Genomic DNA, 17,415 nt, shown 5'->3' on the forward strand with positions numbered 1-17,415 from the left:
ATTTTACTGTTCTGAAGACATGATTCAATTATGGGCAGTGACCTGGGCTCTGGGCTTGAAAAAGTGGCTCAAATCCCGAGGAGGTTGGCATAGCGCTAATAAAAAGAGTCCCTCGACGCTAGCTTGCAGGCTTGTGAGAACGTCTAGAGGTCCCTGGACACTGGCATGCCCATAGCATGAGAGTGTCTAGAGGTGTAGTTGTCCAAAAGTTCAGTGGGACCCAAGGGCAAGTTGCCTAAAGTGTTTGATTGGTTCCTGAAGGTCTTAAGGCTGATGTTGAAGGTTTGTATGGTGTGTTTCCATCGATTCCACTTCCTTAACGTGACTTGAAAGGTCGAATCATATCATCGTGCCCCCTCGTTGCATGTTTACTCCAGTTGCTTGGGTAGATGTGGGAGGAGGGTGTCACATTTGTGATGACACAACTCAATGAAAGAACAAATATAGCTGAAATAATATAGGGTGGGTTTGTGATAACACAACTCAATAAAATAACAAGTATAGCTAAAATATAGGGTGGGTTTGTGATGACCCAAGTTAATGTGAATACCTAACCACCGTCAATATAGAAGTGCTTGATAACTCAAGAAATGCCACTACTAAATTACTTATCATTTGAGGTATTACGATCTTGGCTTGTTGATATGATAAAGAGGTGCTATAAAGACAAATGAAGAGGGAGAGGGAGGATATAAGAGTGAGTAGGCATGGAAGATAATAGAGTAAAGTGGAAAAATGGCGCAAAGCGGAGCTAGGGTTACACTGGGTGAGAATGAGGGCTTGGGAGCGGTCGCTTGGAACGATACTCAGGGTGGCTCGCATGTTGACCAAGGACACTGGTTGGGAAGGTCACGGTGGTTTCCCTGGCTTGCATTGGAGCGGTCTTTTTTGGCGTCCCTGCGACAGACGACAACTGCATTTTATCCAGAGTATAGACTACAAGAATCTAGCAGAACACACGTCCCGAATCCCTATGGCAGCTGTTGTATTGCTTATGGCTCCGATTTCATGCGAGGCATGTTGGTTTTAACCCCATACAGAAATTACCTACATATGAATTCTAAAAAATAGAAAATAAACAAAGGCGAGAGCATAACACATAAAACAAATAAACACAAAGATTTTCCCCTTGATCCCAAAATCGGGACTACCAGATTGATTTTTCATTATGTTCCTTTCAATGTTACAATACATATCTATACATGTTGAAGCATCCAATACCATGGACCAAAAACCATCACACCCAAACCATGCACAAAACCATAGGTAGGTCTGCCCAACCTAATATAGGGTCCAAAAAAATTCCCTTGGGTCGCTGCCCCAGACCCCGTAGACGGGGCATAACTGCCCCCCTCAAACCCCCTATGACCCCCCCGCTGTGCAATTGGCGCAACGAAGGGGGGGCTCTGCCCCCCCCAACCTGGGAGCTAGTCATGGAACGAATATAACACAACCCAACAAGGCACACCCTCGAGCGAATATTTGCGGGCGTGCAGTTGGAATATCGGAATGGGGGTGGCGGCAGGACGTCTGATTCAGTTGCTCCTGCCTTTTGCAAATTCGGGGGTTGGGCAATTTATTTTCATGTTTTCGTCGGCACCAGACGGTTCGAACACTGCCAAAAGACTGTCTTCTCGCCCCCTATATCTAATGAGCCTCATCATCATAAGTTACCCTTCGACACAGTTGACCCATGTGTCGTTTTTGGTCACTGTTGCGCTGGACCTGATCTCTATCTTCGTCATCCTTTGCTCCATCCAGACCACTGTGACTCATGGGTTTCCCTATGTTGAGCGGAATTTAGGAAACAAGTGGGAGTATGGCTCACGGTACCTGGTAACCCGCATACGCTTTCAATTTTTTATTAAATCACCTGTTGGGGTTTCTTTGTTAATATGGGTTAATAAAACAGACAGTGTGAAAAAACTAAAGCACAACATCATGCTAAAGGCGGGTTACCCTGCACAAATGCAAAATCTTATATATGGAGGCAAAGCATTATTGGACACCAAGTTATTACAAGATTACCATATTCTAGCAGCATCCTCCATAACCCTCAACCTGAGGCTTCGTGGTGGTGTTGGTCCAGCCAATAAAACATACAATACCGGAAATGTTTATGGAGGCAGTACTTCGAAAAGCACAGAAGCAAAACTAAAGCAAATGAACAGAGGACTCTCTTTCAAGAATATACTTCGAGGAAAAAGAACAGCTTCAGAACCAAGAAAACATGTTGGTACATCCCCTAGCCCGTATACTGTGGAGCCACTGAACTCCATCCCAGAACTTAATATAGACAATATAGAAATAGAGGAGCACTGTGCTTCTTTCGAATCACAAGCAATTATGTGTCGTTTTAACTGTTTCTGGCCAAAACTAGTGGAGATTTTTCATTGGATTTTGACCAATGGTCACTAAACTGTGAAATACACCTATGCTCTAAAGGGTTCTTCATTGTTAAATTCCCTACAGCGGAGGCTAGAGACAGTATAATACAGGCTGGACCATGGTTCTGGGGATCGACAGGCCTTTTCAACACTCCTTGGTTCCCAGATTTTGATGCAAACACCATGGTTGTCACCAGAATGCCGGTGTGTGTTCGACTGCACAATCTACCTCTTCATTTCTGGAATGAGAAAGTACTCACAAGTATTGGGAACATCATTGGGAATTATATCAAGACGGATACCCAAATATTTAATGAAAGGATTTGCACACATGCTTGGATATGTGTGGAAGTAGACCTCAGCAAAGGCTTACCGAACCGCATACAACTGATCCATAAACAGAGGAATTGGACTCAGCCTCTTGATTATGAGAACACAACCTTCAACTGTAGAATCTACAAGCAAACAGGACACCTTCAAAATATGTGTCCAGAAGCAAGAAAGACACCAGCAAAAAGAAGAAGAATGGGAAACAACCTAAAGGCTAGAATTTCCTTCCACCCCAGCTGGATGAGGAGGAAGATGAAGCAGAGGAGGAAACCACACAAACCGAGATCAACCAGACAGCACAGGTACCAGAAAAACAAGGGGAACACACTCAGGACCCCAATGAAACACAGGACAATTAGGCACAAACAACAAACTTTCGAGAAGCAATGGAAACTAGTGGGTATAAACGTATCCATTCATTAGAAAATTCAGACTCAAACAAGGACAATGCAAGACCTGAACCTGGCAATCAACTTGCACTTGTCTCTTCTTCGTCATCCCAAGGGGAATGGCGCAAGGTCAAAAAAAAGAAAGGGAGAAAAGCCTAGCTTCTCTCCTCTTTGTATATTAGTTTGATTTTGTATGTTTCTGCTTATCATCAGTCATAGACTTGATGATGCTATGGCTCTTAGCAAATGTAACATGTAAATTTGTTTTTACTAATAAAATTACGCTTTTTTCCTGGGGAAAAGAGTGAGTAGGCATGTCCAACTCAATGTAGAGTCAGTGGTAGCTGAAGAGAGAGTGGGTTAGTGATGAGCCAACTCAAGATAAAAGTGGAAGACTTTATGAATCCCACCCATCATCAATATAGAATTGCTCAATTCCTAAAGAAATGCTACCACTAAATTGCTCATTGTTTGGAATATGATCTTGATGTGTCCATCTGCTAAGTGTTGTAAAGAGGCATAAATACAAAAGGAAGAGTGTATAAAAGTGGGCCAATAGACCCAACTCAATGAAGAGTACACTGTAGTTGAAGTACGAGAGAGTGGGTTTGTGACTACCAAAAGTGGACCCAATAACCTGGTTAAAGAATGCTACCACCAAACTGCTTATCATCTAGGAGACTGTTGTTTGTTTTTATACCTCAGAAGTGTCTTTTGGCCATGTTGCATGTATTAAAGACCTAGGGAATACCTTGTTGTGGTAGTAACAGTCCCTACAACCACTATTAGGGTGTGGTTTTCAGTCCTGTATGGTGCATTGATTATGGAAAATAGTTTTATGTTATAAGGGCACGCCAATTCTAATTTTAACAGTCTAACTTTAGTAGTTTTCTTTGCCAATTTTAGGGGAAGAATATATATATATATAATTTTTATTTTTTTTCAAAATTACTTGCTTTTGAACTGCCTTTTCAAAATTAGCGAAATTATGTTTTGGTTGGGTTCATCTAGATTTAGACAAAGGGCGTGAGGGAAACTTAATATCAGGCAGGAGACATAGGTCCCAAGGAGGTTAAAGATAATTCCTTCATGCAAAGGCTAGAAATAGATCAAGGGATGGGAATTGATCCAAGAGTTGGTTCTTTTTTTTTCTAAACCTTAGATGACCTTCTTGTGCTATATAAGAGGGCTCAGGGTAGGGTTTAAGTATTCAAGTTTACTTTCGTTCAAAGTGATGAAGTAGGGTTTGTCTACGTCATTGTTATTCTAACTTCTATAATAATTAACAGTGATGTGATATGGGAGAGACATGTGCACAGTGATCTGATTTGTGAGAGACCTATGAATATTCTAATATGTGTTTTAGTTTCTAGCATTAAATCTAGTACCTTTGATACATTGTAAAGCTTAATGTCACGGCCCAAGTCAGTTTTCCCGTTTGGAGTGTCGTGCAACACCAGCAAAACATCCATACTTAACTTTTTTCATGTCTTCCGGACTATGCCTACATCCATTATTATTATTGTTCTCTTTCATTATTATGTTATTTGCAGAATAAACATAACAGCAGTACCAACCATGCAAAATCGAGACCAACACGAGTTTCCAAATTTATAATTTCATTTATAAATTTATTGTTACATAATGTACAAGGGGAGGTCGAATCTGCTCGAACTCGGCCTCTACCCGAGTTTCGTTGCACGATGGTTTAGTTTCTGCATGCTATTGACCTATTCAACACCTCGACCTACGCGGTCGTGTTGTTGCTCCTCGATGTCGTGTCAAACTGCTGCCTACCGCATAGTGGTGTTCACCCCAACACTTCGCACTATCGTGCCGCACTTTCGGGTGACAGGTCTTACCCGCACCCTAAACGTGTTTCAATGGTGTCGATTCGCCCACAGTGCGGGCACATCTCCCTTCTCCCTGCCTTACCGTTCAGATGTTATACTTTCTGCCTACGACCGTGTATCACCTCTCGGTCTTCGCCCTGTGAACTCCCATTTGGTTCTTGAGTCTACAGTTGATGATCCAACACCAATCAACCACTCCACAATATATATGCTCCCACCGAATGTGTTAAGTGGTGGAGATCCGTCGGTTGAGGCATCCACCCACCAGCTGACCCGCGCTTGGGTTACCTCCACACCCCTCCATCTTATCATGTGTCAGCTCATGTGTTTTAGCTTATGTGTCAGCTCGTCTAGTCTGCCACTGTATAAACTCTCCGTCACACTTTCCTTTCCATACTTAGTCACTTGGTCGATCGTTCACCTTCGCTTGTCCTTGGTTCGCCCACGCCCAGGGGTGGGCGAGCGCGCTGCCCAGGTGTGCACCCCTACGCATGCTTATGCCCCGACATGTTTTGCCAAGTCGCTCGCTCTCCACCGTGTCGCCTCGCTCGAGCGCGTGCCCACTTGAATGCCCAACTCGTGTCGCCCAGTGCACCCATCACACTCGGGTCACGTCTGCCCATCATCGCACTTGGGCGCGCTCGTGTCGCGCTTTGCTTATGTGCGCCCTTGTGGGGCGACTGACTCACCCGAGGGTGGTGATGCCGATTCAGGGTCCTAACGTCCTCGGCATTACTATCGATCGCGCCAGCTCATCATTAAACTCCACAATCTCCTTTTTCCATCTCCACGGTGAATCCTCCATTTCCCAACCACTCTCCTCCGGTGTGTCCTTCCATCTAACGAAGAAATCCCTTCATGCAGCACTCCCGACACATATAGTCCTAAGATCCAAGATCTTATCCAAAATCAAGTTCGGTCTGTCCACAATCATGGTTGGTCCCCTCGGTGGTGCTATCCTCTCAGGATGATGTGCATCAAGTCTACATCTCTTGAGTTGACTCATATGGAACACAAGATGTTTCGAACGCATGTGGTTTAAAGCTCCAACTCATAAGCAACTTCCCCAACTCGCTTCTTCACCCGGAATGGCCCTTCATACTTCCTCGTCAAATATCTCGTAGTCCCTTTCAATGGCTGAAACTGATCTCTGGTGATCCTCAGAAAAACCATATCCCCAACATCGAAGTGTGCGTCCCGTCTATCCTTATCTGCCCATTTCTTCATCCTCCCTACAGCATCATGCAAGTGCACCCGTGCTAACTCTAAAGACTCCTCCCATGCTGTCAATAATCTCTTTGCATACAGACTCCTAAAAAATCCTCTCGGTAGCACAATGTGTGGAGAAACTAGAATTTGTCCATTGACCAACTCAAATGGACTATACCTGGTTGCGGAACTCTTCTGCAAGTAGTAGCTAAACTGACCCACATCCAAGAGTTCAGGCCAATTTTTCTTATCATCCCTCACAAAATGTCTCGACTCTCAAGTAGTCCTCCAGCAGTGCATTAACCCGTTCCACCTGCCCATCTATCTGCGGATGGTAATTTAAACTCTGCAGCAACTCTATCCCGACCAACTTGAACAAAGTGCTCCAAAATTTGCTTGTAAAACACGGATCTCGGTCAGACACAATACTCAATGGCACTCCCCAATACTTCATAGTGTTCTTGAAGAATATATCAGCAGTCTTCTTGGCTCCACATGGTATCTTCGTCAGAATGAAAACAGCATACTTGGAAAAATGATCGACAACAGAAATAATCCCATTATACCCCTGTACTTGCTGTAACTGAGTGATGAAGTCCATGGAAACACTCATCCATGGTCTCTCTGAAATCGGTAAAGGTTGCAACAATCCTACCTGTCTCTGGTTATCCTAACAAATGATGCACGTATGTACATACTCCTCCACATCCTCCCTCATCTTCTCCCAAAAGTACCCCCTCTCCAACAATGCCAAAGAACGACACTGCCCTGGGTGGCCAGCCCATGGAGAATCGTGGCACTCCTTCAAGAGGTGCCTCCTAAGTCCAAATGACTTCGGAATGTAAAGTCAGTTCCCATAGAACAAGAGTCCATCTCATAGGAAAAACTTTTGAGTCTTCCCCTCCTTCACCTGCTTCAGAATGCTCTTCACCTGAATATCGATCTCCACACTAGCACGAAGTCTACTCTGCATCTCACCGGTCATCTGAACCCAACTTCTACTGCGCTCAGCTTGGTCCTCTTCCTCCTTAAATGCAGCCAACTGTCCCTTCCTGCTAAGGGCATCTGCAACCGCATTGAGTCTACTTAGCTGGTACTCAATAGCCATGTCGAACTCTGCCAAGAATTTTTGCCAACGAGCCTACTTCGCTAACAACTTCGGTTGGGATGCAAAATAACTCAATGCAAGTTTGTCAGTCTTGACAACAAAAGGCTTCCCAATCAAGTAATGCCTCCATACTTGTAAACAGTGGATGATCCAGTCATCTCCTTCTCACAAACCGGATATCGTTGCTCCCTATCTTGCAACTTTCGACTCTCATATGCCACCGGATGCCCATCTTGCAAGAGTACTCCCCCTATCGCAAAATCAGAAGCATCTGTGTGCACCTCAAACGGTCTCTCGAAGTCAGGTAGCCTCAGTATCGGTGTTGTAACCATCCTCTTCTTCAAATCCTCAAATGTTGCTTGACACTTCTTCGTCCAATTCCATCGCTTGTCCTTCTTCAGAAGGTTTGTCAGTGGTGCAATCACCTTGGAGTACCCCTCTACAAACTTTCGTTGGTAGTTGGTCATCCCCAAGAACACTCTCATATCATGGACATTCTTCGGCTCGGCCCAATCCTCAATCGCCTATATCCTACTCGACTCCATCTGTATGTGACCTTGACCCACTATGTGTCCAAGGAACAGAATCTCGGTCTGGGCGAACATACACTTTGACTTCTTCAAGTACATTGATTTTTCCTCAGTGCCTCAAACACCAAAGCCAAGTGCTTCTTATGATCCTCCATGTTATCATTGAATATCACGATGTCGTCCAAGTATACAACCATGAACGAATCCAAATATGGACGCAAAACATCATTCATCAATGTGCAAAACGTAGCAGGAGCGTTGCACAACCCGAATGGCATGACAAGGAACTCAAAACTCCCATACCTCGTCACAATCGCGGTCTTCTTCTCATCCCCCTTTGCTATCCACACCTGATAATACCCATGCCTCAAATCCAGCTTGGAAAACACTCAGGCTTTCACAAGCTTATCGAAGCAATCTGCAGCAAGTGGCAAAGGATACATGTTCTTTATCATCTGCTTGTTCAAAGCATGATAATCACAGCACATCCTCAACTCATTTGTATCCTTCTTCTTCTGGAACAATACTGGAGCACCATATGGGGACCTTGAAGGTCGTATGAAACCTGCATCAGTCAAATCCTTCAATTGTCATTTCAACTCTTCTAACTCCGGCCCTGATAAACAATAAGGAGCTTTTGCTAGGGGTTGTTTCCCCGGCTCTAGCTCAATGTGATGGTCCACTGCACGTCTCAGTGTAAGTACTTTTGGCAACTCATCGGGCATCAAATCTGCATATTTTGCCAATACATCAGAAATCTCAGTTGAAATAGGCGTCCCCACTCCATCATCATCCTCAACCTCCCTGATGACTGTCACATATGTCTCAACATCTGAATCCCGCATTGCCCTAGTCATACTTAGTGCAAACACATGCTGCACCTTCACTTCCCTTCTTTGTTGGTGAGTAGGTAAATCCCACATCCGTGTTTCTCCAATCAACATTATCTCATCAAAAAACGGGACAACAATTGCCTTGTTGCCCTTCAGAAAGTCCTGCCCCAATATCATGTCAAAGTCATTCATCTCCATCATTGTGAAGTCCAAACAACCCTACTAATCTTCAATTTGAATCGGCACATTATCTGCCAATCCCGACACTTTAGCTCTTGAGTTCACCGCCTTGATCTCCACATCCTTTGGAACAATCTGCAGCCTATGTGGGGCGCCCGACTCACCCGAGGGCATGATGCCAACTCGGGGTCCTAACACTTAAGGTACCTGGGATTTTGGGATATTATTTGAACACAAAATATGTTACCATGGTCTAGAAATTTAACATGGTATCAGATTGGTATATAGATTCCATGTATGGAGAGACTAGCTATCTAGGGTAGAGTGTAGTCGTAGGATTTTTGAGGATGTGAAGCCCACATAGTTTTAAGGTTTGACGCAGTTCTGCGACAGTAATTGGCATGTGTGGACTTGAGAATGGTTGGGAGGGTGTTGATGATCAGAATTTTTCTGTTGATTAGAAGTTTGAGTTTGACAGGACCTAAGTGATGAGCTAAATTGCAACAGAAACTCAAATCCCTAAAGGAGACCATCAAGAATTGGAATATCAATGTGTTTCGAAACAAATTCACCCAAAAGATCAAGCTAGAGGAGGAAATGACCAGAATTACAAAGTCATACTATCAGAAGAACTAACAAAGGAACTCGAAAGAAAGAAAAGCACCCTTCTAAGGATTAGCAAAGAGAAAGAGCTAAGGTAGGAAATTTTCTAGAAATACAAATATTGCTTCAGGGGGGCTCAAAAAGAGCAATCAGAAAACAGGCTTATTTCACCAAATCACCATGAAAATAGAAGCATAAATATGATATGCAGATTAAAGTCTCATTTAGAAACATATTTTGAATACAAACAAGAGATAAAAGGAGGATTAAAGAATTACTTTCATGATCTCCTTACAGAGCCCCAAACTGCTAGAGATGTGGCCATCAATGAGATATGCAACAACATCCTAAAGATTGTATCGACTGATCACAATGACATACTTTCTAAGGAAGTTTCCAAAGAGGAAGCTTAGATCCTAGGAAGGGCCCTCCAAGTTAGGAAAAGTCTTCTTGATTTAGGAGGAAAGTCCTGGGCCCAAATGGATTCCCATATGATTTTTCCCAAGAATGTTGTGACACTCTGGGAAGGATATATGGGAAGTTGTGGAGAAATCTAAAAAAGCGAGGATTGTTCTAGGAGATTTAAATTCTACTTTCATAACCCCAAACCTAAAGAGTTAGGGGTAAAATGTTCACAAGTGATGTTCAATTTTGCATCATGCAACATTGTGTACAAAATAATAACAAAGGTAATGGTGAATAACCCCAAACCTAAAGAGTTAGAGGTAACATGTTCACAAGTGATGTTCAATTTTGCATCATGCAACATTGTGTACAAAATAATAACAAAGATAATGGTGAATAGACTATGCTGCATTTGATCAAAGCATGCTTGTTAACTTTGAAGCCCACTGGGGAAGAGAGCCCCTACTGGCATTCTTCAATTGGTGACGAAGGATATCAACCAAAACCAAAATATTGATCAAAGCATGCTTGTTTACTTTGACATGCAGGGGAGCAAAGTATCATTATGAACAGATTATAAGCAACTCATTCTTGGAGTAAAGAATTTTATTGCATCCCAACAATCCGTTCAATCCCCTGCACACTAACTGGGCAAAGAAATTGGAGTTCATCGGTTTTGCGATAGAATTCATCCCATACATTTTGCAAATGGATCCCTTCGTGTCTTGGAAGAGGTGGAAACGAAAGTGGCATGGGAAATGAACAATGACGAGAGCAAGGAAGAGATCCAATTATCTCCAGGTTGTTGCGGAAGGAAACAAGGGAATAGGAGCGAAGTAATGCCCCGATGAAGGTCACATCCTCATTCTGTTCAAACCAAAGCCCAAAAGAGGCAAGACATGTACTAGTGTAGAGGAAAAGCTCCTACTTCAATGGAGGAGAACACGCCAGACATAGGATATAGGAAGAAAGATCAATTTTGATATTTAAATCAAATTGAAGGTCACCATAAAACTTTTGAAGCATGACACTTTCCCTGGTTTGGGAGAAGGCGGAAGAACTGTAGAACAATGGGAGGACAAGGCACCATACAAGAGATAAGTTGGACATCGAAGGTCCAATCATTTTCTCCACTCAGGGCACCCGCAACACCTCCAGGTAAAGATTAGTATTTCAACCTGATTGACACTCAGTTGTCTGTCTGAAATGTTGTAGTCGAAATGACCAAAAACAATAAGAAAGTTAAGGAACAAATTGCAGACAACATTTCTATCTTAATCTAGGCCCTCAAATCAAAATTAGACGAGGATAACAGAAAGTGGATGTTGGTGATAGATCTGTTGGTAAGTATTAAAGGCTCCCTGTAACAGAAGCTTGAACAACCTGCCAGAGAATGTAAAGGCATCCAACACAAGGCTGCAGATGAGATTGTGCCCCTGCTTTGTTCAATTGAGAATGTCACAGCGACTTTCAATACTGTCTGAATGTATATTTTCAAGTTATGGCATTACCAGAAATGCAAGGGACAGGCAACGGAGGCTTATAATCGTGGATATCAGCCTCATGGGCAGGCGCTATCTTGGATATCACCCCTGGAATCGTCAAATCCTGGAGAAATTGAGAGGCAACCAATTTGTCCTTTTATGAACATGTCTGATGTTAGGAAAATTTTGTCTGTTTTTACTATTTAGACATTATAAACCTCGTTATCATGATGATTAGAGTGGTATCAAAAAGACAATCCTGGCATATCTAATAGATATATGCCAAGTATAGGTACGCTTATATATGATTGTGATAGATTTTGCTGGGCCTACCATCTGAAAAACAGTAAAGCTGTTCTGCTAAGACTGGATGGGATCCTAATAAAAGATTGAAGAGCCCATGGCTTATCTCTCTAATGTACATATACAGTTAACCTGAATTCTAGCAGAAATCCCTCCTTGCCAAAAAAACGTAGTCCAAGCACTAAAGTGGATATCATATATTCTACTCCATTAGAAAGGCACTTCGCTTCCAGCTAATTCGGGATTTTGGTATTACCGTCCTTTCTAACAATGGAATAAAACACGTGAAACAAGGAAAAGCTTGAATCATAAATAAGTAGACAAAATACATAAGCAACCCAATCTTAGTAGGCAATTTTATACAAGTTGTCACTTGCATGGGATCGAGGATTAAAATTAGCAATTGTAGAGGATACGATATGCATGTTCTAAGTTGTTCAAAGAACTCAATCTTTAACGAGAGAGTATCCGACATCAACCCATATATTCATCGCATGTAGGATGAATGCAGAATGATACAGGATATACTAGCATCTATCTACTATTTATAATTTCCAGACTGCAACTTATTCAAAACCCAAAGTGGCTTTTGCATAAGACAGTTTCCCATCATGGACACTGACATCCTCTCACACAATAATTCTAAGAGATATTAATTGTGTGTAAAAACCAGTTGGTCATCAGAACGATATCCTGAGCTTTCGCAAGACCATTCCCATCCCGGAAGAAGAGAGAATGGCATTATTAAGTCATAGTTTTTCGCATTACAACATCTTAACTGACAGCGGAAGGACAGTCATATAAAAGGCAAAAACAGACACTGGTGTCATCTTAATCTGAATTTCATGAAAAAATTGAAATGAATCTCAATTTTGCAGCATACTTTAAGACTGTCAAAACTCAACGAGACTGAGAGCTCATACCCGAAGCCGAACAGTGTAAAAATTATATGAAAATCGGTTCACAAGTGAAATGCCAAAAACCTTGATGCAAACTGCTAAAAGCTCATACACGACCTGAAATATGTGTCTAGCCCAGTTAATTAGATTATACACACATGCACACAAGGAATTGATACCGTCAAAGAGAGTAATTCGACTATGACGCTTGTTTATTGGTTTTTTAAGGTGGGAATGTAATGTATTTTGTTCGACATTTTTTAAAGCGGGAAAGCAACGCATTCTGGAATATATACATTCAGATCAATTTGCCTCAGATCCCGAATGTATATCCCAGGATATATTGCATTTAATGCAGCACAGTTGGATGCATCATGCTTTCTTTCTGTTTTTTATACATACAAGGGATGTGAAAGCCTTGTTTTCTATACATACTAGGTAGACGCTGGGCAGTTGGTGAGATAATCTTTACATGGAAACTCATCTTTAGCTATCCACTTTGGCTTTTGCTTTAGGTATGTTTTCAACGGTTTTAAGTGTGTAATTCTTGCTTTCTAGGAGTATAGATCGAATGTTAAGTATGGATTTAATTTGACTTGGAGGGATCAAATTTGTAAATTTTTTTAAAGTGTAAATTATAATTAAATTTTTCCACTTATAAATTTCTTTAAAATATAAAATATAATATGTAATTTTTAATTGTTTAAATACTTTAAAATACAAAATATAATATATATTTTTTAATGGTTTAAATTTTATTTTTTAAATGTTATATATTTTTTGATTGTTATATAGAATGTATATAAAATTAAAATAATAAATAATAAATTTACATAACATCAAACATTTTAGCACAACAAACTAAAATGTTTTTAATTATTAATATATTTTTAAGCATCTATCAAACATTCACTCATACTGAGCTACTGGGCTGTAAAATAAGCTTTTAAACTCAATGAATACTTACAAACTGCTTTAAAGTGCAAAATACAAAATACAATGTGTAATTTTTAGTTGTTTAAATTGTAATTTTTAAATACTATATAGAATATATATAAGAGTAAAATAAAATATTTTACATAACATCAAACATTTTATCACATAAAATATATAGGACTAAAATAAAATATTTTATATAACATCAAGCATTTATCATAGCAAAACTAAAATAATCTTTTATTATTAATATATTTTTAAGTATATGTCAACTTCCTCTCATACTGAACTACTTAGTTGTAAAATGAATTCTAAACTCAATGAATGAAAATGAGTTAAAAACAACTGAATAAATGAAAAAGAACAAAAACAATGAAAAAGAGTTAAACCGTCATTTGAATTTTAGTATTGTGTTCTCTGTGTACATCTCTCTATTGCCCAATTATCTAAAATGCACAAGCATCTCTCTATCGCCCAATTATCTAAATGCACAAGAGAGAGCTTCCTGGAAATCCCCCGTGACTGAACAGAGGCGAATATTTCGCCTTCAAAGCATTGCAAGGTAAGCTTCCCGTATTAAGGATAATAAAAATCAGAGACCAGAGGTCCCCACCCAATCGTTATCTTTGGCATTTATTTCCTTAACCACAGGTTTCACAAATTTAATGATAAATGAAAAGAAAATAGCTGACTCTTACAGATATCATTCCAATAATTCAAAGCTCAAACGCGACCGTTGATCATTACGCCGTGGCAATGAAAAAAAAAAAACACTCAAACAAAGGAATGTAACTATAATTCAAAACTTCAAAAAGGGACGCGACCGGCGACTGCGGACTGGCAATTATTTTAAACATCAATAAATAAATATAAATATAAAACCTAAATAGCAGTTTTATATGAAAAGTCATAGATTCCGAATTGGAATGGCCGGTTTACGAATTAAAATATCCAGATGCACGACAGTGAAAAACAAGGAAAAAGAATTTCTCGCGATACTTCAGATTTTCCTTATGTACGAGGAAACTTAAATTTATGAGAGAAAGCCGGATTATTGCTGTATTCACCAGAGCGTCAGCCCGTGACCTACGAGTTCAAGAAAGTGCTTCGAAAATTCGCTTAACCCGACGTTAGACCAATTTCGAGGATCAAGAAAGTGTCAACCGGAATTTCCAGCATAACAGACGGAATTACTCGAAACTTGCCCCGAGCGAGCAATTCCATAAATGTTCAACAAAAAATGCAAATGCGTTGACAGAGGAATGAAATATTATCAAAATTTAGTCCGATTCAGAGTAATTCAAGTAGGTGACAGGAACTTTCAATCTAAGTTCTCGATTTCTGTCAAAATACACTCGGCACGGACTATTTTTAAAACATTAAAGCAAACGTCAATGATTACCTGAATTGATACGGCTAGTCGGTGGAATTTGTCAAATACAGCGTAAAGTTGTAGTCGCTGGGTTTTTAGCGTGTGGGAAACCCAAACTGGACCACTGGGAAGGAAAGAGCACTCATCGAATTCTCGTTTCTTTCAGTATGACGCATTTGCCTAGGTTGAATTCGTTTCTTTCAGGATGACGAATTTGCCTATGTTGTAAATCGAGTGTCCGAAAAATGGCAACGGCCCCATTGACATTTTTGTAATGATTTTGAGCTGTCTCTATACGGAATAAATTTTACGTTCAACCTAAGTTTGAATATAAGGTAGGCTTTTAGTTTGAAGTGACATATAGGGTTGTTCACTAGTCATGTGCCCACAAATTTTGTTAGGGATAAGTTTATGAGTCAAGAAAGTTTGTCAGCATATGAGTGTGAGTATAATGTAAGCAAGTGTTTCAATATTTTTATATGTTGATTTAATATATAGTAATTATTAAGAAAATTATAATATATGTATTATATTATAATGGTTAAGAGTAGGTGTTCCCTCTTAAGAGGTCATAGGGTCAAAATCGGAGGGGTAGAGTATGTATGCCTTCGTAGACTTTAGCAATCAAATCGTTGTGTGGAGGTGGGTCCCTTGTCCCACAAGCAAGGGGATCTTATACACCAATTTGGTGTTGACTTCGCTGTGACCTTAAAAATGGATATTATTATTATTATTAAAATATATAAAATATAAGTAACAACAATAAATTAAAATTCTAATGATTCTATAAGTAAATTTAAATTTAATTAATAAGTACTTAAAAGTTTGAATACCTACAATAAAATTATAATATAACAATATGTTTAACTATGGATATTCATGTCCACTTTGCCATAGATATTATTAATTTGTAAATAGACTTTGTTACAATACCATGGCTCATTAATACAGCATGCCCAAAACCATCTCTCATTTCACAATTTTATAACATTTTTTGGATTAAATCTAAAAGAAAAGAAAAATTATAATTACTTTTAAGATATATTTACACTCTCTATCACATTAAATATATAAGATATAAATAGAAGCTATCAATTAAGATCCATTTTATCATATAAATTAAAATATAATTTTGTTACCATTTAATTTTATAACATTTTTTTTATGAAATTTAAAAGAAAGAAAAAAAATTATAATTACTTTTGAGTTATATTAACACTAAAATATGGATTTTGGTGGAGAGGAGAGGAGAGATCGCTCTGAAACCAGGAAGCAGGAAGAACGTGGATCTCGACAAGCGACTGCGATGGCAACACCAAGGTTCAATGGCCGCATGACGCTCGCACCTCTTGCAGAGCAACCGACGCCCCGAATCCTCCAGAGATCTACAGGTCTACCCTTACCTCTGAGCACAAAGAACTCCAAGAGGCAAGCAAACAGCGCAACAGCAACACAAGAGATGGCGATGGGATGCAGAGACGGTCATCTGAGCGGCCTGACAAGCAAAAGGCGAGCAGAAAATGGTGCGCATACGAAAGAAATGGTAAGGGTTTCTACAACCATTGTTTTTTCAGCGTATCAGTCCCAAGATCAAGGGATTTTCGGCGCTCAAAACGCTGGATCTGGCTTCCATAGTGCTGGATCTGGCATCCATAGTGCTAGATCTGGCAGCCCAGCACGGGATCAGGCAGTCTTGCCTTCCATGCACATTATTCATAAACCTGACTCAGGATATGCTGCACTTGTCTGGCATTTCCGATCTGGGAGGTGGAGAAGGGTTTTTGAGATCATTGAAGAGGGAACAATGGCATTGGCAGCCACTGCAGCGTTGGGCCGGAATGCCCCCACACCAAATTTGCTAAAAGAGACACTAGAGCCCATCCTCTATTATGCAGCCTGTCCCGCCATCAGATCCGGAGAGGATTTAGTCTCCCCACCCTGCTGGACCTGGTCCCAGGTTACCCCGCCCACGCTGGAGGACACGCCCAAATCTGGATCGGGCGCTGCATACAACCAAATCACATCTAAGGAGGACCATGCAACCGATGAAGCAGAGCAGACTAGTGCAGCCCATAAAGGAAACAACCCAGAACAACAGAGAGCTGCAACGATTATGTAGGAACAGGAAAACACCACAACATTGGATCCTGAAGCAGTTGCTCCTGAAATACTCGAAGGTAAACAGAGTACCCTCTTTATCAGATCTATGGAAGGGAACACAGTGTCCATTAAGATAGGGAGATGGGAGGAGATAAAAACACTCAAACAAAGGATACAAGACCGAAAAGGTATCCCACCTTGCAAACAACTCCTGATATACACCAGGAAAGTATTGCGGGAGGAGCGCAAGCTAAAAGACTACGACATAGGCAATGACTCAACCATCTGCCTTAGCACAAGACTCCGCGGAGGCTACTCTGGCATAAGCTCAAAAGGACCTATTTCCTTCAAAGATGCAATAAAAGGGAAGATGGAACCTCAAGCGCAATCAGAACAACAAGCTACAACCCCTGGTGCCTACATCGTCGAGCAGACAACTCAGAATCCTGCATTAACAATTGTTGTACCTGAGGTAAATGAAATACAGGCTGATT

The 17,415-nt window shown here is 40.7% G+C and overlaps 1 protein-coding gene across 6 annotated transcripts in view; it reads right to left on the bottom strand.

Moving 5' to 3' along the window:
- LOC149230524 (hypersensitive-induced response protein-like protein 1) overlaps nucleotides 1–15,125 on the bottom strand; it is a 163,190-nt gene extending 148,065 nt beyond the window's left edge. For 2 of the 6 annotated variants that reach the window (XM_089379005.1, XM_089379000.1), the window contains exon 1: nucleotides 14,852–15,124. Coding sequence is in view for 1 of the 6 variants with exons in the window: in XM_089378999.1 (XP_089235125.1) it covers nucleotides 12,538–12,795 (258 nt within the window). In the remaining 5 variants the exon portion in view is untranslated. Of the gene's footprint in view, nucleotides 1–12,537; nucleotides 12,811–14,516; nucleotides 14,662–14,851 lie in introns of those variants that run through there. The other 4 variants (XM_089379001.1, XM_089379004.1, XM_089379002.1 and 1 more) reach the window with 4 other exon arrangements.
- Between the last annotated feature and the right edge of the window lie 2,290 nt (nucleotides 15,126–17,415).

This window comes from Pinus tabuliformis, chromosome J (genome assembly GCF_031772625.1).
Source record: "Pinus tabuliformis cultivar Carrire ecotype Pingquan chromosome J, CPIR1, whole genome shotgun sequence".
In the NCBI taxonomy this organism is placed as follows: domain Eukaryota; kingdom Viridiplantae; phylum Streptophyta; class Pinopsida; order Pinales; family Pinaceae; genus Pinus; species Pinus tabuliformis.